Source organism: Canis lupus, chromosome 4 (genome assembly GCF_048164855.1).
Source record: "Canis lupus baileyi chromosome 4, mCanLup2.hap1, whole genome shotgun sequence".
NCBI lineage: Eukaryota > Metazoa > Chordata > Mammalia > Carnivora > Canidae > Canis > Canis lupus.
The window spans coordinates 62,945,766-62,972,162 of NC_132841.1; the positions used below are offsets into that span (position 1 = coordinate 62,945,766).

Here is a 26,397-nt window from a genome sequence, read left to right on the forward strand (position 1 = left end):
TTCGGTTTGTTGTGAGGAATAGTGGTCAAGAAGCCAGTACTTTGAGTCTTGACCTCAGATCCCTGAATGAACTTAATGGAGAATTTGAAAACAGATTTGATGTCTGAATCCAGCTGCTACTTTGGTTTTCTGCTGCTGGGTCTCCACTCCACTGCTCTTGGACTGCTGATGTGGCCTGCTGACAGTCCCCCCGCTGCCATTCTTCTATCTCCCACTGAGGTCACTTCATCCTCCTTGGAGCCTTCTGAGAGCTAATTCCATCCTAGAACCCACTGTCCTCACTGTGGCCTTCAGTCTGTGATTGGGCTCCAGCCCCTACCCCACCCCCGAACCCTCTTTGCTGTGGCTGGTGTGTAACAAGTTTATTTTGTCATAGGGTCCTTACTTGTACCTTTATCTGGAATGCTCTTCCTCCAGATATTTCCAGTCTATTTCCCCACTTTATTTCAGCCCCCAGTTAAATGTTATCTCCTCAGAGAGCCTTCTCTGACTATCCTATTTCAAACTGGAATCCTGTTCCCTTACTCTGCCTTCTGTCTTGCTGTGGACCTTTATGCTACCTGATATACCATATCTACGAGTTTAGACTATGGACTTCCTGAGGTCAGTGCAATGCCTTAGCTACCACCATGCACTGAAAAGTGATGTTGGTGTTAAGAATTGTGCCCCCAATTAAATACACCTAAACATGTGTAGTTGTCACGCTCACAGTTGTGTAAAGGTATCAGGCTAACTGCATGAGTGGGCAGGTTTTCCCCTCTAGTCCCTCCCGAATTCCCATCCTGACATCTTACCTAGCTACTTACTAGCAACGAGTTTGCAAGAGAGGTCTCTTAAGGCCTGAATGATTTGTGATGTAGTTGGTAGCTGACCCAGCAGAGGGCAGTAGAGCCAGGGCTACAGCAAGAGCAACTTGAGTCAAATTTTTAGTCCATTACTTTTCTTTCTTTCTTAAAGATTGTATTTATTGAGAGACAGTGCGCACACACATGAGGGGGAAGGGGCAGACGGAACAGGAGAAGCAGACTCCCTGCTAAGCAGAAACCCTGATGTGGAGCTCCATCCCAGGACCCGGAGATCATGACTTGAGCCAAAGGCAGACACTTAACAGACTGAGCCACCCAGGCACTCCAGTCCATTTCTTTGGCATAGAACTAAAAAGTAAAATATAGTTAGCCTTTTTAAGTTAAGTTGGAGTGGCTCTTCGATGAAAAGTAGTGTCTGACTTTGAATAAGATTATTTCCAATGTTTAATTAGTATCTGAGTTTATTAAGGAGTTAGGATGAGGATAGAATTTTTAAAAATGCTGTTTATAGTTTTTAAAAACTGACGTAGAATAGTAAGAGGAATTACTTTTAAAAAATGAGTAAATACAAGATTTTCCAATTTGGGGCAAAATTGTGGCCTTAATATATAGATCTATCTGTGATAGAGCTAACGTTCTTTTTTTTTCATAGTTGAAGTTTATGATGCATACCAGACACACTAACTGGTGGCAGTTCTGCAGTAAGCTGCTCTTACAACTTAGTTCACCACAATTGGGATGGGCAGAGTTGAGGGTGTTTGAAAGATCACTTGATCTGGGAATGGGAGATGTTTGTGCATCACTGTAGATGGAAACACATGCCATCAACCTTTGTTTGTATTAACTGTAATTTAAATGTCAGTAAGCTTGATGACACATAATAACTTCAGCATATTTAATCCTTAATGTATTTAAACCCTCCTGCTTACTACTAAAACAAACAAAAACAAAAAAGAAAACCTTGCAGATGAGTGCCTTGGCAAGTTCCAACAGTTGGAGTAACTTTTTTTTTCCTCTCTATTCCAAGCACACATTTTATTTCAAGAGATAAATTGTGTTTAGAGCAGTACTTCTCAAACTTTAATATGTAATGTATGAATCATCTAGCGATTGTTAAACATCCTGTTCAAATTCAGTAGTTCCGGATGGCATCTAAAGTATGCATTTTGTGACAGGCTTCCAGGTGATGCAGTGCTATGTGTGGACACATTTAGAATCTAGGTTTTATACTTAGTCCCTAAACCATGAAGGTAGTTTCAGGTTTTTACAAAACATCCTGTGGTCACTGCTAGTGTAATCTTACCACTGTAGGATTAGATACATCCTCACTCTTACATTGAGTCTTGAACATGTTCAGAAGCAAAGTGAGTGCGTAAGATAAATACAGTGAAATATACGAGCCATAAAATTAAAACTCCACAAAGTAATGTAGCTTTGTTTTTAAAACAATTTTAATTTATTGATGTATGAAGAGTGGTTTACAATTAAATAACACTTTTGATTTTCATAGTTGAGTTTTTCTCATACTAATGTTGATTACTTTTCCAGTTCGTTTTTCAGAAATGTGCAACTTGATGAACATGCATACATTTTTATATTTTTGGAGGAGAGGGAAAAAAAGGCAAAAACCAGTTACAAAAAGCAAATATACTTATTACATCTTAAAGATTTATACTTTACATGAAAGAAAATACCAAGACCATTGTTCTTTAAGAAATATACAATTCTAACATAGTTGTGCAATATATATACATTTTTATTTTGACTTTATCTGCCAAGATAAACCTGGTACAGATGAAACCATCTTTTTATATTTACATATGGCTACATTTTCATTATTTAAGGTTTAAAGTTATTTTAAACTTTACCCTCGTGTTTATCTTTTACCTCTAGATGTTTAGTCTCTAAAATTGTTTAAAATGGATCTGCATTAATGTACATGAAGGGCAGAGTCCTGAATAGTCGTGGATGCAGGTATTTTCTGTGTGCAAACTGAAATAGCAAAGATGGGCCAGGGTGCTCAGTTTGAGGGATCTTGCTTTCTATTTAATATCTTAACTGATGAGATTTTAAATATATTAACTTATAGCTGTATATCAGAATAGATAAATACATTATAAATTTATACCTTTTATAATAACTTTTAGTATAATCACTTATGTGATTATGATAGATTGGTTTTAGTTTTCACAGTTAATAGATAACTTCTATTTTATAAAAACACTGCCAGCCAGAAAAATTTCTTTCCAGTTGGGAGTTCTCCTTTTGCTGCTAAAATGAATGATACACAGTATTTTACAAATGGCTTGTGGGGCAGCTATGCATGAAGCAACTCTGTTTTTAATTACATTCTACAGATCTTGTCTATATGCCATTTATGAAATGGAAACTTTAAGATGGTATCTTTTAGACCCCATATCATACTTTTAAAAGTATGGCTGAACAGGAATACATAACTTTTTTTCAAGCATTGGATTTTGTTTTTCTTTAAATTGCTTGGATAAGTATTTGCCTTTGCTTAAAAGGGCTTGAGAAATACTCATTAGAGCCCCTGCCTCAAACTTGTGATCTGATGACAGAAGTTGTGTACTTAGAGCACTCGCTTATAGTGCAGCAGGGTTCTCAATTGGGGGGATTTTGCCTCCCAGGAGACGTGATACAGCATCTGGAGATATTTTTTGATTGTCACAACTTAGAAGTGCCAGGGATGGTAATCATTCTATCATGCGAAGGACAGTCGTCCCTTGCCAGAATGAATTACCTAGGCCCTTGAGTCAGTAGTGCCAAGGCTGAGAAACCCTGTGCTAGTGTAATAAATGGTACAGAGACAAGTGGCTAATTTTTTGGTTTATAGTAATACAACTACTTCATGGAGACAATGCCAACAAGGTAGATTACCTAAGCCGTGGCATGGCTAAGACTCTGCTGCTCACCGTGGGTATGTGACCAAGTTCAGTAAGAAAGGTGAGGCAAAATAAGATGAAAGACCTGTTGGAGTTCTTTTATAGCACCCTGAAGAACTAGTGTGTTTATGTATACAGTAGTTACATGGTTTATGAAATATTCTTTATCGACTTAGTGATGTTTTTCCTCCACTCTTTTTAAAAGAAGTTTTGGACTCAGTGTCCACACAGCTGTTTTAAGAATTGGGCTCTAGCCCATCTAGAGGATACTGTGTTTTTGCTACAAACCCCTGATATTTTATGGCTAACTTTTTCCCCTCGTTTTGCTTTGTCAAATACAAAATAAATCACTAAACAGTGCAGGTAGCTCTAGATAGCTTATAGGAGTTGGGGCCAGGAAGGCTGTTGGGGCCAGAGGCACACAAGCATAGACCTGTTTTCAAAGTCAGGTTTTTGGAGGATTGTCTAGTTATAGGAAATCCAGATCATAGACTTTTAAAGCTAGAAGCATTGCTGCTGAGCTCCAACACAGCCTTCCTATTTTAATTTTTTTGATTTATTTATTTATGATAGTCACACATAGAGGCAGAGACATAGGCAGAGGGAGAAGCAGGCTCCATGCACCGGGAGCCCGACGTGGGACTCGATCCTGGGTCTCCAGGATCGCTCCCTGGGCCAAAGGCAGGTGCTAAACCGCTGCGCCACCCAGGGATCCCTCCTTCCTATTTTATAATGAGGACACTGCAGTGTAAAGAGGCCAAGTGACTTGACCAAAGCTTTAGGTTTGCAGTTTCTGACATAAAATAACCCTCTACTGGCTTTGCTTGGGCCCTTCTCCCTCCAGGAGAATGTATGGGCTCAGAAACAAAAGAAAGTGTAGAAGGAGAAATCGGTGGTGTTTCCCAAGATAGTTCATTCCCATCAGTGACTAGGATGCTTGTTAAAATACGGACTAGTAGTGCATGTCATCCCTGTCTGACCAAATGTCTCAGGAGTTGGGATGTAGCAAGCTACCTACTGAGCAAACTTGCCCGGGGGGAGTCATTCTGGACATATAAGTCCTCCAACAACACACAAACACAGAGGGTGTACCTGTTAATTTGGTGGTTTTCAATGTCTCCTTGTAGTTGCTTGCAAATTCCTGAGGCTTTTTTAAACTTGTTTACACTGTCTAAACTTCAATAATTAGAAATTAACTCTGGCTTATATTTCTTACCTGTTTAGCAGTAAATGAAAATAGCTCCCTGGAGTCAAGGGGATTATTCATGTAAATATGTGAGAGGATTTCTCTTCCTCACACCTGGTGTAGAGCAGCTGCTCCAACGAATGGGAGATTTGGACGAGGGCCAAGGGAAGGTGGCTAACTCTGAATTGCTTGGAGAGAAAGGCATGCCTCAGGTGGCTTCTGGAAGACAGGCACACCAGGAGGCGGGAGAGTGGTTTAGTATGGAAGGAGGAAGGATGGCAAAGAAATTATTCCTCTTCCAAAAATTCAAACTAGGTCCCTACCATCCAGTCACATCAGTCAGGTGGACATCCTGAAGGAGAAAGGAAACTTCCTACATCCTCTAGCAGCTAGGATTTTACTATAAGTGTTGTGATATTAAAGATTTTAAACAAAAATTTGTGCTTTGACTTCAAAACTACCCTCCCCACCCCCCGCCTTAAACAGAGGTTTCTTCTCTAGGAAGCATACCCTGGGTTACTACCAGGTATCCAACCAAGCATGTTTTGATAAGTACGTCCTACCAAACAAGGGACTGAGGAGGCAGCTCCAGGCTGACAACAGCAAGTTTCACCCTGCTTTATTAACAAAATTATCACTTGAAATAACCTGTGGCAGCTTTAGATGAGCAGCATAAGTTGAAGACCTGTTTTTTTTTTTTTTTCTACATCAATATCCAAACTAATTCTGTATCTATGTCAGGTCCTTCCACTTTTGTTGTTACTGTTTAAAAACAATCACTTTCAATGGTTGGAGTGCCCCCCCCCCCCACCAAATCTAAGAAGAAAGGGTATATTTTTCTTTAAGACTTCTCATGTTTGGAAGCATTTCATGTTTCTGACACAATGCACGTTATAATGTAAACTCTGGACCAGCCAGTGGAAAGATCACTTTCCCTCCCCCCCAATATAAAATAAATCTTTTACCCGTTATACTTCTAGCCACCCCCAATCCCCCAATTTCTTCTTTCCAAACTGACCTGCAGTTTTCGTAAAATAACAGGCTAGTTTACCCAATTACACATTAAACACTGGGATTAAAAATAAAATCCACTTATGCGAATCGCAAACCCTGGGTTGCGGTGCTGCTAGCTTGCACTGCAGGGAGTTGGCCGGGGCTCAGCTGTTGAGTTCTGTGGTCTCATCAATCTCATCTGCATTTTTGGACATTTTTTCATATTTTCTTTTGAAGAAGCCAAGCTGTAAGATGATGTAAAAATTTTACCACCTATGGGCTAGTTATGGCGTCTTTGTCCCCCCTTGGCCGCCCACTAAAGCACCTCTGGGAATCCCTGGGGCTCTGAAGAGGATGGGGTACAGACTATGACCTAATAGCAGCTTATTAGGTCATTAGGATCTAAGCTGATATTAGGTCATAGTCTTAGAGGAAATAATACCCAGAGAGTTGAACTGAATTAATAGTTCCCAGGGTCTACGTATTTGCAGCTGAAGGAAAACAGAGGTCTGGATGTAAAGCAGGTTAAAAAAAATAAAAGTATATAGGGACCATGACCAAGGATATAAAATCTTTACTGAGTGTCTTCAAGGACATAAGTGAGAATTTGCAAATAAATTTGCGTTTCCTTTTCTCTTATGATGGAGGAGATACCTTATGAAACTTAGAGTTACCATTTGAAAAGGAAATTCAAGGCAGATGTCTTTAGGAGATCCATGGTTTTTTTTTGTTTTTGTTTTTGTAAAGATTTTACTTATTCATGAGAGACACAGAGACATAGGCAGAGGGAGAAGCAGGCTCCCTGCGGGGAACACGATGTGGGATTCCATCCCTGGACCCCGGGATCACGACCTGAGCCAAAGGCAGACCCTCAACCACAGAGCCACCCAGGCGTCCTGGAACTCTGTGGTTTAAACATGAAAATTTTCTTACCTTCCATAAAACTGCAACCAGAGCTAATAGCAAAATTATTCCAGCAATTACGCTTCCTATTATAACTCCAGTAGGTACTTCAGCTTTCTCATGGGGTTTCATTATCGTGATGGGAATCTGTAAATGTATATATGTAACAGTTGAGTTAACTAATTGTAGCACCCAGAAAAAGTGAGGTGGTCTAGTCAAATTCTCCCAATTTTATAAATGCTGGTCCAGAGAGGTGATGTGACTCACTCATGATCTCATTCCTCAACTAAATGTCATGAGAGAAAATGCTTCTGCAAATTACAGGCAAGGAATACAAGTTTTCTAGTTTCCTTTAACTGTGTCCATATTTGGTGGATAGGTCACCTCTGACAACCTCCGATGCTTTATTTATGAGATAGGAACTTCAAAGTTGGGCATAGAGGCTCATCGTCAAGTGATAGCATTTGGAGTCCAGATTTGGAGAGGGGAGTCAAAGACCAAACAAATTAACCACCCAGATCCCTTGTAATTAAGCAACAGCAGTTTCCTTAATATTGGTTTCACTTAACTCTCAAGAGTACTTGATGTGGATTGTTAAAAAGTAGATGTAACAGCTTAGGGCTCAAGCTAACCTTTTCAGTGATAAACTATTCCTTGAGGCTACTTGTAATTCTTTATACCCACTTCCTGGGAATCTTTGTGACCTTGTAATAGAATTTCTGCCTTAAGAGTTCTAATGGTAAAATGATATCTTTTATGTACGGATTATATATATATATATATTTTTTAATTGCAGAAAGAATCACTACTGTTTCCTCTATAAAGTGTATTAATATTAAGAGCTGCATTTTGGGCAAAACCAGTCCTCAGAACCTAATTTATTGATTGATTTAATACTACAGTGGTAGATGATCTGCTTCTCATCGCAGAATTTATGAGTTGGACTGAACTTTGTCTTGCCTTTTGGTAATTATATTTCTTTTCATTTATATTTTCAAAAGCTAAAATAAGGCTTTATAATTGAGGAATAAAGTAACTAAATTCATATAGTCCGCTGCTTAATGTCAGTCAAACCTGTACTCTGCATTCCAGAATTTCCTAGTCTGGGGTCCATGGATCCAGAGGGATCCGTGAATATAAAAATTTTTGTATTAGATTTTTAAATGGACTGGGATTCAAATAAATTTAAGGATCACTCAGCTACCTATTGGGATATATATTTATATATGTTTATTTAATCTATTATCTGGATTCCAAATATTATTATTATTATTTAAATTTTTATTTATTTGTGATAGTCACAGAGAGAGAGAGAGAGAGAGAGAGAGAGAGAGAGAGGCAGAGACATAGGCAGAGGGAGAAGCAGGCTCCATGCACCGGGAGCCGGATGCGGGATTCGATCCCGGATCTCCAGGATCGTGCCCCGGGCCAAAGGCAGGCGCCAAACCGCTGCGCCACCCAGGGATTCCCGTGGATTCCAAATATTATTAAAAAATTATCCAGATTATTTTGATTCAAAATATATTTTCATAGACTATAGTTGGCTTTTGTTATTTATCTGTATTGATAAGAAAATACCAAGAAAAAAAATCTAAAGCTGTCATTAAAATTCTTGGATAAATGTATTGATTAAAAATTGAAATTAATAGTGGTTTCTGAAAAAAAGTCTCAGATGTTCCGAGAGTCTGAACAGTACATTTTTCTAAAATGAACTTTTAAAATATCTATAGTACTGGTAAGTTCATAATACTTTGAATTTTAAGTCCACATTTCCTTTGGCTCCATTTCTGATTTTCCATGCCCCAGCCTCTGAAGAGAGGGTGTGGGCCTTTGCTGAGGGTCCTAAGCCAGGGGACGAACAGCATCCTTTCTTGGAATCATTTCCCCTGAGACCAGTGGGACACCAGGGCGGGGAGTCCTACTCCCAAGTATTGAGAGAGGTCCAGAGTTCACAGGGCCATTGGCTTTTTAATGGCTCCAGCAGTGGACTAAGGCCAGCTGCCAGGCTGGTCTTGGGGACAGAGTCTTAAACTGAGGCTTCCAGTTTTTAACAAAAGCATTGGGAGGAAAATGCTCGGGGCTCTGCCAGCTGATTAGCTGAGCATGGAAATCCTGCTATATCTAAATATGGCATATTCCAAGCAGAGTTCACTGCAAAGGAAAGTTGTCCTGTGCCAGCCCTTAGCACAGTGAGCCTTTGTTTTCTCTGAAAGTACATTTCTTTGTTAGACTTTTTTTTTTTTTAAATCAAGGAGAACATTTATAGTTTTCTAGACTATAAGAACTAATGAATGGACACTTCACATAGTGCCAGTATCTAGCTATAAGGAATACTTAAACCCTTTAATAAGTGCCCTATCAAGCATACTTAAGTACTTATCTTTAAAAAATAAATAATTCAAATAAGCATGACTTGAATGTTATAGCCTAAGATCTAGACTGTTCTGTGAAAGCAAGAAGAGAAAGGAAGAGTGGGTGCTGCTGGTGTAGGGATATGGACTAGGGAGCCACAGACAAGAGCCCCTTTCGTTGTGCCTTCCATTGGACTGTCCCTTCTGATCCAGCTTTGCCAACATCGGTTGGGGGCGGTAGAGGGAGTGGAGGATGAGCATATCAGTGAACTCTTTTTGGGTAGCCAACACCTTTGCCAACAAGCCTTACGAAAAACAAACCTCAGGTTTTTAGAGTTTCTCTAAGATGCTGGTACAGATGTATAGGTGAGAAGAACCACTACTCTTTAGTTTTCAGAAGTGAATGCCTGTCAAAAGACTAGTGCTCACTGAGGTGATAGGATGCACTCACCGTGACTGTGTTTTCTTCGATCACATATATCTGAGGGTTATAGGTGTCGATTTCTGCAGATGCTGTCAGCTGAACAGTCTGGAAAGTTGACTGGAACATAAGAACAAAGAATATGTTTTACCCTGGCAGAAATTAACACATAAAACTTGGCATGTTGGGACACCTGGGTGGCTTGGTGGTTGAGCATCTGCATTTGGCTCAGGTCGTGATCCCGGGGTGCTGGGATTGAGTCCCACATCAGGCTCTCCACGGGGAACCTGCTTCTCCTTCTGCATATATGTTTCTGCTTCTCTCTGTGTGTCTCTCGTGAATAAAGAAATGAAATCTTTAAAAAAAAATTGGCATGTTATTTATTTCCTTGTGGAAAATGACAAGAGCAAATGGCACCTATGAGGCCTCAAGAATCTTTGTGTTCCTAAATTGGTGCTACATGTAGGACCACACATGGAAAGTGCCTGAAGGAACTTAAAACGTGTGGACACCTGGGCCACAAGAGCAAATTAAACCAAAACTTAGGGGCTGAAGTTCAGGCATCAGCAGGTTAAAACCACTTCCAGGTAATTCTAACTTGAAAACAGGGTTGAAAAACAAGGATTTAGAAGTGAAGTTTTTTAATTGGGAAAGCTCATGGTTCAGATTTTTTAAAACTTTATAATGTTTGCATCGTGAGGGAAAATTGCAAGCTTGTTTCATATATTTATCTGAACAAGCCAAATAATGGAATGGAAGATCTAATTAAAACAGTAAAAGTGGGGCAGCCCGGTTGGCTCAGTGGTTTAGCGCCGCCTTTAGCCCAGGGCGTGATCCTGGAGACCCGGGATCGAGTCCCACATCGGGCTCCCTGCATGGAGCCTGCTTCTCCCTCTGCCTGTGTCTCTGCCTCTCTCTCTCTCCTCTGTTTCTCATGAATAAATAAAATCTAAAAAAAAAAACAGTAAAAGTATACTTAAACTGGGCTATACATGTCAGTAGCAGACACCCTGAACGTTTTGTCATGCTGCCATGATTAATAATTTCAGGTTTCCTAATCTAAGTGTTTCTATTTAAAAAGTTACTGGATTTGGGGCAGGCATATAGGAAGGACACATATTTTATGTTGTTAATAGTAACCACATAATATAACTTTACATGTATTCCTGGATCTAGCTACAGAAAAAATAATCATTTTTTGGTGGATACATTATTGATGCATATTTTATTTGCGTAAAGCAAGTGTTGGGACTGATGCTTACTTTGAAATAGCGTACAATGCCCAGATTTAAGAACTGCCTTCATATGCTCTGGCTACTAGGATTCAGTTTTTCTGGTTACCAAGGCACATGTTTCAACATACTTCATGAGGTAATTTGCTAAATCATATCTGGGAGCCAGAAAGAAAATACATATCCAAAAAATGAGCAGTTTATTTCCTTTCCCCCAGCTCAGTCTCTGATTAGTTTTAATTTTCTCAAGATGGAAGGTTGCATCAGAAGTTAAGCCTGATCACTTGTGTCTTAAACACATATTATTGGGGAAACATTCACAGTATCGATAATGGTTTCCTTAAAAAATATAGCAATTAAGTGATGCTATTTTCATAGTCCCTGTAGACTAAAATTTCTTGACAACACTGATCTATCCTCCCAGCCTGCCCCTTTGCACAGCTGTGCACATGATATTACGCAGGGTTTATAGTGGTAGGTACACCACACATACCCAGGAGAGTGAAGTAACACACCTGCTAGCACTCAGCAAGGCTTTGCCTTACAAACGGCAGCCAGCAATGCCATTGATTTGGAGGCCTGAGCAATCACTTTATGATGAAATTACTTGACATGTACACTTGCACTGCATCAGAAGAAGGGTGAAGGAAGTATGCTAATGGACTCAAATACAGGGAATGAGAGTTGTATTTCAGACTGGATCTCCTAGGTGGCCTGAGAACATCCATTTGGCTGTTGAAATAGCTGGAAACAAGGTGGGGATAAATATTTGACCTTTTATGGTAGAGGAAGATGTGTGGGACTCAGATAATTCTCATGGGGGTTTTCCAGCTTATCCAGAACCATTGAAAAAGCATAAATACACGTCATCAGAAATTTACTCCCAGAAATGAAACTGCTGCTCCTGACCACCTTTGGGAAGGTACTTTTAAAAGTCTTAACAGTTAATAATGTAGTTTTTAAACAAACTCAAGAAAACCCAAATGCTTTTTACAGAGCTAGTATGATTGCATTTTGATTTCCAACAGCCAGTTTTCCTTCCCAGCTGGCAAAGGTTGCTAGGAAAACATTTGTTCCTCAAATCCAAGGAGACAAGAACCAACTGGTGAAATCTGGCCAAACTGCATCAGCTGGGATGGTGGTATAGCTCTCTGCATGCTTCCCATCTTATAGGATTTAGACGGATCTGAAAGGCTTGAAACCAAACATAACTAACAATAAAATAAACACAGACAAGAAGAAAACCCAATTCCTCACTCCTGCACTCTCCCACTTCTCTGTTCCCCGCCCTGCCTTTCACTATTCCTCTTTCTGTTATGTCTTTATCCAAGAATATTGCTTATATTTTGGTTCCAGGGACAAGTTTGGAGAGAACTTAGTTCTCTAATCTTAAAACTCCATGGCAGGGTATGGGGTTCTTGGAGAGATCATGAAATGGTTAGAATATAGGGAATAGAGTATAGATGGTTGGCACCTTGAGGATTGATGATCTGTTTAAAAAAAAAAATCCACAAGAACCACAAGGACTCTTGGAAGTTTCAGACTAATTATTTTCCTGCCTTGAACAAAGCCAGTGTTGATAAAATGAATAGCTAGCTACTTACGCAGATTTAAGGAGCCCTGTCCGTCCTATTTTTCATGCCAGACTGAGATTCTGGCTACCAAAATCTCTGCGAGAAGCAGATATGACTACTGCCGAGTCACACCTGCCAAATGGAAAAAACACTGACATAGTTTTGACACTTTCTTCAAACTTTTCGTGAGATTGGAAGGACTGGGGAAAAAAAAGTGTATGTACCCCGGGCTTTCACCAGGGAAAGGGTAAAACAGGAGAGCAGAGTGGCTCCAAGGTTTGAATATAGGAAGATGGATCCTTATGTTGGCTTCATCTACATGGTGAGCTGAGATCAATCAATTAGCTGGGAGCTCAAGGATGGAGACAGACTGTACTTGGATTTGGTCATGTTAGAAGTGACTAGGAAGTCAGGAATATCAGGAGCATGAGGACAAAGACAAACTAGGTGACCCATGGTTCCCCAGGACAGCATGGGATCTTGAGGACGTCCCAAAGATTCTGATATACTAGGGTATCGTGGAGTCTCTGCAGCTAATGCTTTATAAGCACCCCAGTGATTCTGAGGCACAACCAGAATCTGGGCAAGCTTTGGAAAGGGATCAGAAATGTATTGTCTTCCAGGGTAAAAATCGCTCTGAGTCATTTGGGCATTGCTGATATTAGCCGGAATACTTGTTGACAGGTATGAATTTATTGACAGTGAAGCCTTATGCATCGTTACTATTGATAAACCCAACAAATAAAGCTTATACTTACTGCTGCAAAAGTCCCGTTCCAAATTCTGGTAGACACGTTAAGGAAGTACTCTCCTTTGACCTGGAGGTCTTTCAGCCAGCAGGTAACATTGCTACATGAAGCAGTTCTGCAGTTCTTTCAGGTTGGAGTCAAGGATAAAAGGAAAGAGTTAGTATGAGCTTAAAAAATAAATGCTAAGATTTTACAAAGATAAAACCCCGTGCTGGGAAGGACTTAGGGAAATAGGCAGTCTCATGAGAAGGGAGACTGTGGCACTAATGCTCCAAAAGGTAAAAAGTGCACACCGTTTGGCCCAGCCATTTCCCATCTCTATGGATGATAATTGGAAATGCGTGGAGAGGAGTATATCACACCTGTTTATTGCATTACTATTTCTGAGAGTAAAAACACCCCCCCTACGAAATAATTCATTTTTATCCCCAATGTACTAGTTAGATAAGTTATTGAATATACATGCACAAAGTGCAGTGCAATTTAGCCTCTTTTTAAAAGATTTTATTTATTTATTCATGAGAGAAGGAGAGAGGCAGAGACATAGGCAGAGGGAGAAGCAGGTGCCCCACAGGCAGCCTGATGTGAGACTCAATCCCAGAACCCCAGCATCACGACCTGAGCCAAAGGTAGATGCTCAACCACTGAGCCAACCCAGGTGCCCCTGCAATTTAGTCTTTAAACATAATTGATAAAGGTGCATTCCTTAGATGAAAAAAAATTGACAGTAAAAGAATCAGTGTTTGCCAAGGGTTAGGGAGGAGGGAAGGATGAATCGGTGGAGTGCAGAGGAGTTTTAAAGGCAGTGAAACTATTCTGTATGATACTATCATTGTGGATACAGGTTATTATAGATTTGTGAAAATCTATAGAATGACATCTGAGAGTGAATGCTAATATAAACTATGGGCTTTGGATGATTATGATGTGCCACTGTAGGTTCATCAAATGTACTGCTCTGATGTGGGAGGGGGTTTGAGAGTGGGAGAGGCTGTCCATATGTGGGGGGCAAAAGGTAGTTGTGAAACTTCTGTACTTTACAATCAAATTTGTGTGAACCTAAAACTGCTCCAAAAAAGTCTATTTTTTAAAAAAAAGTCAATGACATATTAACCTAATAAAAAAGGTGGCATGGTCTATTTATATAACAGTATACATATATCTAGATGTGGTTAATTCTTAGAGGTATAGAGAAGGATGTTCACTCAATACTGAGTGGTTGGCTATTAGCTTTCTAGAGGACTTTAGTTTGTTGTTTGTGTTTTATGTTCACAGTGAACACTTGCCATTTTTACAAAATCAAAGTATTTTCAAATTAAGGAAAATGCTCAGAGGTATATTTTGGCATACCCTGAGATGAGTTTCTCCTGGGCATTTTTATGCACTACTGTTTAGATTTAAGCCATACATTGTAATTAGACCATAAAAAAAGAAACTATTTCATTCTGTTTCCTATATCCACACCCCGATCCATCACAAAATAAAATAATTTCAATAGAAGAAAACCAGAATTTCCATGTCGTGCTTAGAGGAGAACTACTGTTTGTTTAGGGTTACTGTTTGCTAAATGTTTATTATTTGAGTACTTATATGTGCTAAGCATCGGGCAGCCCCCGTGGCGCAGCGGTTTAGCGCTGCCTGCAGCCTGGGGTGTGATCCTGGAGACCCCGGGATCGAGTCCCACATCGGGCTCCCTGCATGGAGCCTGCTTCTCCCTCGGCCTGTGTCTCTGCCTCTCTCTTTGCTCTCTCTGGATGAATGAATAAATAAATCTTAAAAAAAAAAAAGAAACCATGAAAGCTAGAAGTGGGAAATATTAAAAGAAATATATGCTAAGCATCATACCAGATGCTAGACTAGCCTCTTTCTCAAAGAAAGGCACATCACTCTGGAGCAGGAGATAATAAAATATTGGAAAACCAAGAAGGGTGGCCGGAGAAGCATCTTAGGAGCTAAATAAGACCTCAGTGATTATGTGGATGAAGGATGCAAGGCATTTCCCCTTCAGAGTGCCTGCCCAGTTCCCTCTCAGTTCTTTGCAATGCTTGCAAAGTGCCTGATACAAAACAGTAGTTTCACATGGAATACTTTTGATTTCATGAAATCCAGTACTTTTACATTACTGGCATAAGTAATAATCCCAAAACCTAGATTTGAGGATTTATTTTCGAAATCTTAATTCATACAGGCCATCAAAGCCAAAGCAAGAAAAATCTATAATATGAGGTGATAGGAGCAGAGAAGTGCATTGATTTCCAGGTAAAACAAATAATGCATCACCCAAAGTCACCCCGTTAACCTATCCTCACCAAGTCTTTTATGTGCCGGAAATTTTCATTCTTGAAATACACAGAAGGAGATGTATGTCCGATTTTCAGTGGATTTATTTTGGCATTACAACTGATGTCACCGGCCTATAAAGAAGGACATAAAATCAATTTCAGGAAGCAAAATCATTATGATGTTCCTTTTAACATGTTAGGAAATCCTGTGGTCACATGTCAGGATGGAGGAGGGATTGTTAGGCTTCTTTCACATTACTGAACCTGCCACACTTCTTGTAATTACTAATGTAAACTTTGAAATATTCAAATGTCCCTGATGCAACCTGGTAGGGTGGCACTGGTTCTTACAGCCTGATACGTAGAAGACTGTTTGAAATAATAGGCTGTGACTGACTGAATTCAGGGTTTTCTGTGGAACATTTTAAAATTTTGATTTCCTGTAGTCACCTATACACATCACAGGAGTAACGCTACCGTAGAATTTGCTCTGAGTGCCAGTCTAAGGCTGAGCCGGTGTCAAGGGTTTTGGCTAGACAGGGCTTCTCAATCCAGGCTGCATGTTAGAACCACCTAGGGGTGGGGGCTTTTAAGGAATCTTTGGTACTAGAGCCTTCGTCTTGAAGATTCTGATTTGAGTAAATGGGAGTGGGCCTGGGCCTGGGCTGGAAACAGCTGATAAAAATGAGGAGCCAGGGTTGATCACTAGCAGGTGAAAGCCCAGGCTGACATCTTAAAGACCAGCTACTAACTGTGGCTGCATAGACCAACTAGTCTCCCATGGTGGGTTCAACCTCATACTTCCCAGTCGACTACTCTAAGAACAGGACTCTAACAGAATCAGATCTTCACCTGGCCAAAACAGAGCTTTAGGAATAATTTCTGCCATCTGTAATTGCTTCCTTATAACAATATCCTGCTTCTAATATGAAACTGATGGCTAATTAATTGGCACTCAGGATGCATGGCATTAATCTTCTCATCTTTCCATCCATATGATATCAGACATGATCACCACAACCTCATGGGATATTTCTGTATTGAAATATCAGAAGTGCACACTTTTATAGGCAATTCAGTTGTCCTTACCTGATCTGCGTGCACCTCAGTCAGATACATTAATGGGTTCTTTTCTTTGGTGTATTGAGGGATGTGGATGATTACAGATGCCATGCTTACTGGAACACTTCCTGTTGTTACCTGTGAAGTATGGAAGAAAACATTCTGGTTATTGCTACATCATGCACCTATTGCCAAGGAAATGCTCAATAACGTCTTTGTTAATGGAGGGCGACTATTAAGTGGTAAGATTGAGTCCATTGGAAAGTAAGCATTGTTACTTTAGAGTCACACCCAGGTCTCTGTGTCTCACCTCTTCATGGAGAAATTAACATTTACAATTTAAACTGGTAAATGATTTGTGAATTAGCAGTTGGTTAAAGACACTTACTGTCTGTTGAGTTGGGCTACCAGGGCTGACATTCCACTCTGTCCCTGACTAACAGTGTAGTTTGGGCAAGATACTTGACCTCTATATGCTTTAGTTTTCCTCATTTGTAAATCAAAAATAATGAGTAACTTAGTGGATGTGTGCAGGTACAGCATCTGTTCTTATTGGTGGGGAGTCTGTTCTAACTGGGCAATGCTCAAGTCTTATACTGGCTGTTAACATTTTAGATAACCATAGGGGGGCATCTGGCTGGCTCAGTCCGTAGAGCTTGCAACTCTAGATTTTGGGGTTGTGAGTTTGAGTCCCACATTGGGTGTAGAAACTACTCAAAAATAAAATCTTAAAAATAAAATAACTATACGAACAATAGTCCCACCAATTTTGTAACTAACCTGGGAATTAAATGAGTTAATATAGATAACATATTTGATAACTTATTATACCCTATGAATGTTATTTTGTTACTACTAACTGATTAAATATGCTATTAAGGAAGTAGTTGCTAAATACTAGCCACATGTTATAAATTCCAGTATCAGAATCACAAATCAGGAATTTTAAAGATTTCTTTCTTTTTTAAATCACCAAATTGTAGGGTTATAACCATGTAACTCACTAGTAGGAAACGTAAAAAAAAAAAAAAAAAAAAAGGTATTCATTTAAGGTAGTGAATGAATTCTTTTTACTTTCCAAATTTTCAATAATTTATTATAAAATAGCCATTTTCACAAATTTCTTTTTATATAATTGATAACCTTTAGATTATAATTGCTTACTAATAGCCAATGTAAACTTACTGAAAGATATTTGTATATAAATGGTTTCTCAAATAAAAGTGATCTCCCCATGATAAACTGGTATGTTAATTATATTCCAGAGACTTTTGCCCATAGAAAAATACCATTATGTTAATACTTTGTTGATTAATGTTGAACATTTGCTTCCAAAATAAATCAATTATTTTTTTTATCCAGAACACATAGCTATGCACAAAACCCAACTGTTTACTTATTGAGCCTTAGTGGTTCTCAAAGTATAGCACCTGCACCACCAACATCTGGAAACTTGTTAGAAATGCGCATTTTTAGTCTCACCATAGACCTACTGAATCAAACCCTGAGGATGGAGCCAGGTGACATGTATCTTAATGTTCCCCCAGGTGATTCTAATGCATGTTCAAGTTTGAGAACCACTGGTACCTTTCAACTTTTTACTTTCTTCTCTTCCTGCTCTCCTTTTTCCCCTTCCTTTCTTCCTGATTTAGTATTTTTTAAAAAAGATTTTATTTATATATTTGACAGAGAGAGAGAGAGAGAGAAAGAGAGCAGGAGCAGGGGAAGCACCAGGCAGGGGGAGAGGGAGAAGCAGATTCCCTGATGAGCCCCTAGGCGGGGCTCGATCCCAGGACCCTGAGATCATGATCTGAGTCAAAGCCAGACACTTAAATGACTGAGCCACACAGGTGCCCCCTTGATTTAGTATTCTTATGACAGGCTTACTAACCTTAATGGAGAAGATGAATTTTGGACCAATATCTTCATAACTGTGCACGATAGAAGGAACATTCCCATCTGAAGAGACTTCATAAAAATTTATGTTGGTGGATCTGTTGGATGATGTTTGTAAAGCCAAATATTTTAGTTTTGCTGTTGTTCTTGAAGCATAATACTTCTTTTATTTAAATATCTTCTAGCTCATCTTACAAGTAAAAGTTTATATTTAGTTATAAAAACCTAATGAAAACAAATGCTACTTATAGGCTAATGTTTCCAAGGCTAAAACAAATTCCTTTAAAAACATTTCCCTTCCTGATCTTTCTGCAAGATTCTCTGTTAAATATTTACCAGCTGTAAAGTTTCTAAAAAAAGTACAAATATATTACTTTAGGACTGATAGAACTCAAGATTGCTAATATACTGGCTGCCATGTTAATGCAGTGCACACTTAGTCCTTGTTGATTGGATGAATGGATTTAAAAGCCAGAGGATTTTCCACTTGGGTGGCTGAAATGCAATGATAGGGTGCTGGGTTTTAGATCCTGCAGTATTTTATACTGGATGCCTGTAAAGTAGGGCATACATTTTCCCTGTTATTCCTTCTCCCTATCCTTCTCTAGTTCCAAACCAACTCTAATGCTTTGGTTTGAATTGAGTTTGGTCAGTCTGTTTCCATGACTAGTGTAGGGACCATGTTTATGATGACTGACCTAGAGGTTTTATTAGACTAGACATAGAGGTATCAGATGATACGATCTGTTTGCTTGGGGTTGCCAACTAGGGTTTGCAAGTGAAGTGAGGACCAGGTCAGAGGAATCCCCACAGGACCACTCAGACTGGAACATAGCTGGACACCCTTCCCTATGCTCCTCACTCATCTCTAAGGCTGAGGCTGGATTCCAACCAGGATAGCTTCACTGGGACTGTAGGGGGGTTAGTAGCAGGAATAGGAGTCTGAAAAGCAATATTTCTTCCCCCTGGACAATTTATCATAATTCTAGTATGTTGATTCTATTTCCTAAAAAAAATTGAACTGGATCTTTTCTGAGATAATTTTTGGGCTTCTTTATGGAACTCCTGTCTTTTTTTATACTTAAAAGAAAACCCACAAACTTTTCCAAATTCTCAGAAGGAAAATATGTCCTAGGAGACTCAAATAGATGTGGCATTTGTCAAGGTTATGTAGATGAAAGGAAACAATGATTTGTCAGCCTTACATGGAAAATGGGAATGCTGACGAGAATTCAAAACAGAGAGACTGGCCGTATATGCATGAATTATTCCCTTACCTTCCAAAAGACCTTTGTATGAGCCCCTAAAAAGAGTCAGTTTCTAAATTAGTATGCTCTGTTTTTGCATTTTAAAGAGAGCTGACATTTTTCCATGTGTTACTTAAGTTTTCCTTAAGTTACTTAAGTGTGCATGATCAATGTATTTATAGGCAGTTAGCTATCCTCAGGGGTCTCCTATTTTAGAAGTAATTCAATCATGATTTCCACCCATAATATTTACATAATATAACTGCACATTTATCAAAATGGTTGCTAAGGGATACATTCAATGATTGGGTAGGACTTTTTCAAAAAAATTGCAAAAATGTTATTTTTTATAGTACTTGTGATAGTTAACAAAATAAATATGCAAAACAACCAAATATCTCATTAATTTTGAATTGGTTACATTAATTATGATCCAGCCAGGAATAGGATGTTAGATCTGTATGTCCTGATACAAAAACTTATCTAAGATTACATAAAAAGCAAGGTTAGAGAAGGATTTTATTATTCTATTTGGGTAAATATGTGTGTGTGTGAGTGTGTTACATGCATATATCCTGGTAGATGAACAAACCTCCAGTCTGGAAGATATTCTGAAAATAGGGAAGTCATCTCTGGAATGGCCAGAGGGTGGGAGGGATGACTTCGCTTTCCATTGTCTATCTTTCTATAGTGTTTTAGATTTTATATCCATGTCTTTCTTTAAAGAAACAAAACACAACAAAAACATCAAGAGGAACTATCTGGATAGTAGGATTTTTAGTGTTTATACATCATAATTCTCCATATTAATTAAAAAAAACCCTTTTTGGTATATTTTAAAGAGCATTAGACAGTCTTAAAATCCAGTATACTATCACAAAAATATAGAGCTAAGACCTTATTGAAAGTGAAGTCTCACTTCAATCTTATATTTATTTCATGTTAAAGTATCTGGAAATATTGGCCATGGTGCAGAGTAGAATCCTATAAAGGCTGTATTAAGAAAAAGCATTTATGATAAGAATCAATGTAGATAGGAAGAAAAGACAGGTAATGTGGTAATATCAATCTCTCTGGATGCATTGGCCTTCAATCCTTTTAGCACCATGGGTCCTTTCGGAATCTGCAGTTAGTGATTAGTTTTTCAGGGATGGATGACTTGTGCTATATTTTGTTCTGCTTTGGCTGTTTGCAGCTCACTTGATATAGAAGGATTCTTTCATCTTTGCTCATATATCTTGAGCTCTAGACATAATGACACATTTTCCTTTTTGTTTTTACTCAGTGATCTACTGCATGACCTGTGTTCCATGCTTTTAGGAGTTGGGTGATGTGGCAAGTCAGAGAAATCCATTCTCCCTAAACACTGTTTGCAGCATGGCTTGTTGGCAATATACCACAGGACATGTGTGCTCAGAAGCTCCCAGCATGCCTCACTAAATGGAGAACTCTGGTTCCTGGGCTGGGGGTTGAGCATCACCTTCAGCCTGTGTACCTGCATAGCTGTGCTCCAGTGTGTCTGCACCCATGAACCTAACTCATTTCTTGATGGGAGTTAAAGGTGATGCATCACCCTATTCATGCCTATGGTGTTCCACGTAGCTACTTCTCAAGACACCTGCCCTGCTGAACAATTCAAGATAGCTGGTACCAACCAGTATCCTATTTCCACTGCCTTCAGCTATGCTTGCTCTGGCCAAGCAAAAAAAGAGAATACAGCATTTCTTCATAAATGATCTCCTTTGGCAAATGCCTCATTTCCAGTTGGTTGGGAAAAAAACTCTAATATGTTATGTCAGGAATTTTCCACCCAGAAACTAATTTTCCATGACTAGATGTCATATTTGTGGTGGACCTACTATGTGTAAAGCGTTGTGCCTGGCACTTCAGTGTTTAGAGATGGGGCTATTGCTTGAGTGCTCATGTGGATGGTAGGGAGCCGATATGGAGAAGAAAGTGGTGGCAACTCCTCAGGGCCCGGGGAGTCCTGCTTTGACCCCTTGGGAAAGTGTGCATCTCCTCTGAAGGGCTGCAGAGGACTCTCACTGTGGCCTGGGCAGAAGGGCTGCTCCTCTGGCTTTCTGATATTGCCCTCTGTCTGTAAACCCAGATAGTCACTCAAGATTCTCCTAAGGACTGACGCATCCCTGGGTTTCTGTTTTAGTTGACAGGGGGGAAATATTTAATTCAAATTTTCCAGTTAAGAATGAACATATGGAGGATTTCTTCAGTCCTGAGCCAAATGTGTTACAAACCAACTGACCTCAGTGGCCACAGGTGACTCACTGTTTCACTCACCTTGTTATGTGAATATCGGCGTCGTACCGCAGGGGAGTTTTGAAGTTGACCAAATTATCTGCCTTGTTCTCTTCATAGCTTTCGCTATTGAAACAAACATTAGGAAACTACTTAAAGAGGAATATTATTAAAGCTCACCTATCATCAATTCATGATTTCATTACGTTTTACCTTAAGGCTTGGAAACTGACAGATGCCTGATTCTGAAGGTTTTGAAGATTGAAGTCAAAGTTAATAGTGAAAGTCACCTATGCACAAAATTAAAATTCATTAATCCAGGATGGTTTATACTCAGGGACCAATTAACAAAAAGTTCCCCAGAAAAGTAAACTCACTCCAGTTTGATTGTGAATTTTATATGCCTTAAGCTTTTACACTTGTATAATATCTGTTCATCCACCTTGCTTTATTTAGCCTGCCACACCTTTAGAATCAGAGGGTTCACCTTTCAAGTGACATGTGCAGATCATCACATCACAGGCATATCTACGTGTCAGAATTGGAAAGTTTTGTGCCGATGTGAAATTTGCTTGTCAGGGGTTAACATATACTATCTGTGGCTTTCTACAGCATTCTGACCAGTGTTGGTCAATGTATTCAGAAAACAAAACAAAACAAAACGGAAACCCCTCCTTATTGTATATGCTTTTGAAATGAATTGCATGGAGGGGGAAGGAAATCTCACTTTTATTAATAACTTAAAACATTCAGATTTTTAAAAAACTTCCTTTAAATATTCACCTAGTTATTTTGTGATACCTGTCAAATGGTGTTACGTAACGAAGAAGGTGGAATGGTGGTGAATGAACATGAGTGCCAAGGAGGGGCTAGTGTGGATTTAAGAATGTAATGAAGTTGTACCTGTTGCTCCCTCTTCAAAGCAGGGTAGCCTACATCACAGGTGACAGTCTTCTGAGATGAAGCAATCTGGCATGTTACTTCTGTCCCATCAACCTAAAAGAGACCAAGGAAACAATGACTGATTGGCATATAGTGTGCATGTGTGTGTGTGCGTGTGCACATGTGCATGTGTGAGCACATACATGCTGAGAGATGTATAAACCACAGGGGCATTTTAGCAGCAGAGCTGGTTCACAATGAAGTAATTTATTGTCCCCCAAGACTTGAAAATCTTAGATCATCCAGGTAGCTATTATACTACTTTTATTGCCAAGCAGGACACCCAATGAGCCAAAAGTGAGGTCAAATACTGGAATTTCCCCCCAGAAGTAAATCCTAGTTCTTATATTTCAGAAGCACAAAATAACTTCAATCCAATATTCAGAAATGCTGTCTTTAATACATACCTTTCTCTCAATGTGTTTGAAATTTGTAGTTTCGAGAGAAGAAAACAAAATCATATGTTGGTGTTTGCATTTTAAATAATTTAAAGAATCTTTTTTAGTTCTCCTTGGTGCTTTTTTTTTTCTTTTTAAAATAAGAAGTTCTCATTTGGCACAGGAAATTGAAGCACCGAAGACAGAATAGATTTAGAACACTAAATCTGTTAAGTTCGTGTTGACTTTAACTTGGATGGAACCATTTTTAATCCTTTTATCAAGTAGTGAATTTGGGAAATCTCAGCTTTTCCCTCTTCTCCCTCTCATTGCTTGGTGGCAGGGGAGGGGCCAGAGGGGCATTCATGGCCAAGTGTGTTCCTGGTATAGTGATCGAGTCAACATGATTAACTGACCTTGCTGGAATGCATCATCTTGGCAGTCGCAAGACTTGTGGTTACAAAGCTTGGACTGGGCAATGGGACTCGAATTTCTCAGAGCAAGTGCAGCTTGAAGTATCTGTGCGGCACTACGCAGCCTCCTCACACAGATGGCTTGAGAAGACTTATGGTAGTGTCTGGCCAAGACTTAGGGCAAAGGAAAAACTGACCAAGCTGTGAAGCAGAACTGGGCTCGCTACAGAATCAGCCTACACTCTCATGTGGTCTAACTAGTTGGGAGCCCCCAAAGTTAGGACTGATCACACCCAGAAGTCAGGTGCTTCTTCAGACAGCATACAGGACTCGGGGATGTGAGTGTGAGCAAGATGGCCACTAACAACAAAAACACAAGAGCAGTGAGCTCAGAGTGTTACCACCTACCGGCATGGACCAGGAAGCAAAAAACAAATTTTCTGAAAAATCCACAACAATTCTAGTGTTGTATGCACTTTCCCTTTTGTTTTTCAGGGTTATTGAAAATGTTAACCTTCTGTTTTGGTTGCTGACAATAAAAGGTTGATCTCTGTTAAAAGGAAAAAAGAATTATTAAAGTTACAAAGGTCAGTGTTCAAATACTTCACTCATTTAAAAAATTAAAAGATAAAACTTTAGATTTGGAGGACTGAGAAAGTTGTTTAATAAATCATCTCATAGTAAAATGATATGGACAACAAATAAGTCAATGCTATTAGATTTTCTTCTTCACTTATTTTAATTACATTGCAGGGAGAAGAACCATCCCAATACAAATGGTTTTAGATTTCTTGTTTTCCCCCTTATAGATGGTAGAAATTAAAATTCAGATTTTAAGGGTCTTTATTAGTTATGGATGTTTCTTTCATAGAAAAAATCTCCATAAACATTCATTTGAATAAAGTGATCAATGTATCTTATTTCCACACTTTACACTGAGCTCTAAAGCAGACTTACTGAGCAGCTGACAGATGTTGGACATTCAGAACTAGATCTGAGATGCAAACTCCATCATCCCCACAGTCCTTGTAGAAAGGGATCTACAAAAAAAGGAAAAATAATCCCACACATGTGCTCTTGAGTTAGAAATCATTGTGGAAGGATCCATGTAGTATCATTCCATCTATATAAAGCTCAAAACCATGCAAAACTACACAATATTTTAGGAATATATGCATGATTAGCAACATAGGAAGGGAAGCGTCAATAAAAGCAAAATTTGAGGTGATGATTTGCCTGAAGGAGCAAGATGAAGATGAATGTGATAAAAGTAGGGAGGGATACAGAGAACATAGCTATTTGTTACATTTCTTAAAGGTGGTAAGAACAAGGTGTTTAACTTTATGGTTATTTATTTCCTCAACAAATATTTATTGGACACCTATGGTGGACCAGGCACCGTTCAAGGGTCTGGGAATACAGCAGTGAAGAAGACAAAAATCTCCATCCTTCATGGAACTTGCATGTTGGTGAACTTTACACATATTTCACTTAGAAAACTAACAATTTGAAAGTTATGTCCTAGGTAGCTTTTGAACACGACTGCAGTGACTATGAAGCTTTCCTAGCCAGTCTGAATTCCAGGAAGGGTAAACCACACTTACACTGAAGACTTTGGCCTTTTCAGAGTAGGCTTCGAGGGCAGGGCTGGTGCCAGGGTGTTCCAGGCTGATGTTCACATACAGATCCAAAGAGTTGACAACATCAGAGGGCTTCTAAACACACAGACACAGTGAGGCAGTTTACTAGGGCACGGTAGTTCCCAAACAAGAAAATGACCACAATGAGTTCACAATTAACAACACAGTCCCCTCTCAATTATGGAGAATATCCTCATTTTGAATTCTCAAGACTCTTGCTTCTTCTTTTCTGTCCTAATTCTGTTCTTAGCCTCTCCACCAGCAAGACACTTAGAGACTTGGGGTTCAGTAAAGATCTGAAGCAGCAATTCTTAGTTGAGCTCACCAGAAATCTTGTTATCCATACACAATTTATGAATATTTAGAGGATATGCCCAGTTTTAATATTTAAAAGACCTGTCAGTACACAGCTCTTGGGTTGTTGGCTAGGTCTTTTCAGTTCCTACCACCAAGACTTAAGAGTTCTTAGGTATCCTGACCAAATTTCTGGGAGGAAATATTGTAACTGAGAGGGGAAGGTTGCTCAGGGCTGGCTACTGGGCAATGACAAGAGAACTCCCTTCTTTAGTCAAAACCTAACTCACTCTACAAAATTAGATAGATTTCCTTAGCTGGCTGCAAGGCTGGCACACAGGATGGGCTTAGTATTGATATCCAATATGGTGTATCTTAACCGAATGAGATCTCTTCGCTGACCCAAGGCACATATGCCTTCTTAAGAACTTCACAGCACACATCAGCATGAAAAGGATTATGTGTGAACAATAGCTTGGCTGACTTCATTCCCCCAGAATGGAATGCATGTTTCATTTGATCTATGACTTAGCACAAAAATTGGAGAGAAGGAGATCCAGCTTCTAGCCCTTTAAAGAATCTGGATAATTGTGCATCTTAACGACAAAAAGGTCCAGGCCTTCATAAGTAAGTCTCCTTAAACATGAACAAGAAATTAAGCAATGCAATTGATTTTAATTCCTCTATTAACTCTGTTTTCCCAATCATACTTAGTAGTTTTTGAGATGTGAACTTTGTATCATTCATCTAATATCAGGAATATCTCGGAGTACTCCTTAAATCGGCATATACCTCAGACCTTCAAATCCAAATTTCTGATGGTGGGAACCCAGAATATGCATTTTATAAAAGTTCTCTTGGCAGTTTTTA

The 26,397-nt window shown here is 39.2% G+C and overlaps 1 protein-coding gene across 1 annotated transcript in view; it reads right to left on the reverse strand.

Annotated features, from left to right (window-relative positions):
* Nucleotides 1-2,239: 2,239 nt before the first annotated feature.
* ITGA2 (integrin subunit alpha 2) overlaps nt 2,240-26,397 on the reverse strand; it is a 102,588-nt gene continuing 78,430 nt past the window's right edge. The window contains exons 18-30 of the mRNA XM_072824637.1: nt 25,198-25,308; nt 24,551-24,633; nt 24,002-24,143; nt 22,765-22,857; nt 22,075-22,151; nt 21,904-21,987; nt 18,354-18,456; nt 16,490-16,600; nt 15,428-15,532; nt 13,128-13,241; nt 9,594-9,683; nt 6,822-6,938; nt 2,240-6,133 (exon numbers count right to left, since the gene is read on the reverse strand). Of these exons, the coding sequence (XP_072680738.1) occupies nt 6,053-6,133; nt 6,822-6,938; nt 9,594-9,683; nt 13,128-13,241; nt 15,428-15,532; nt 16,490-16,600; nt 18,354-18,456; nt 21,904-21,987; nt 22,075-22,151; nt 22,765-22,857; nt 24,002-24,143; nt 24,551-24,633; nt 25,198-25,308 (1,311 nt within the window). The 3' untranslated portion in view covers nt 2,240-6,052. The remainder of the gene's footprint in view (nt 6,134-6,821; nt 6,939-9,593; nt 9,684-13,127; nt 13,242-15,427; nt 15,533-16,489; nt 16,601-18,353; nt 18,457-21,903; nt 21,988-22,074; nt 22,152-22,764; nt 22,858-24,001; nt 24,144-24,550; nt 24,634-25,197; nt 25,309-26,397) is intronic.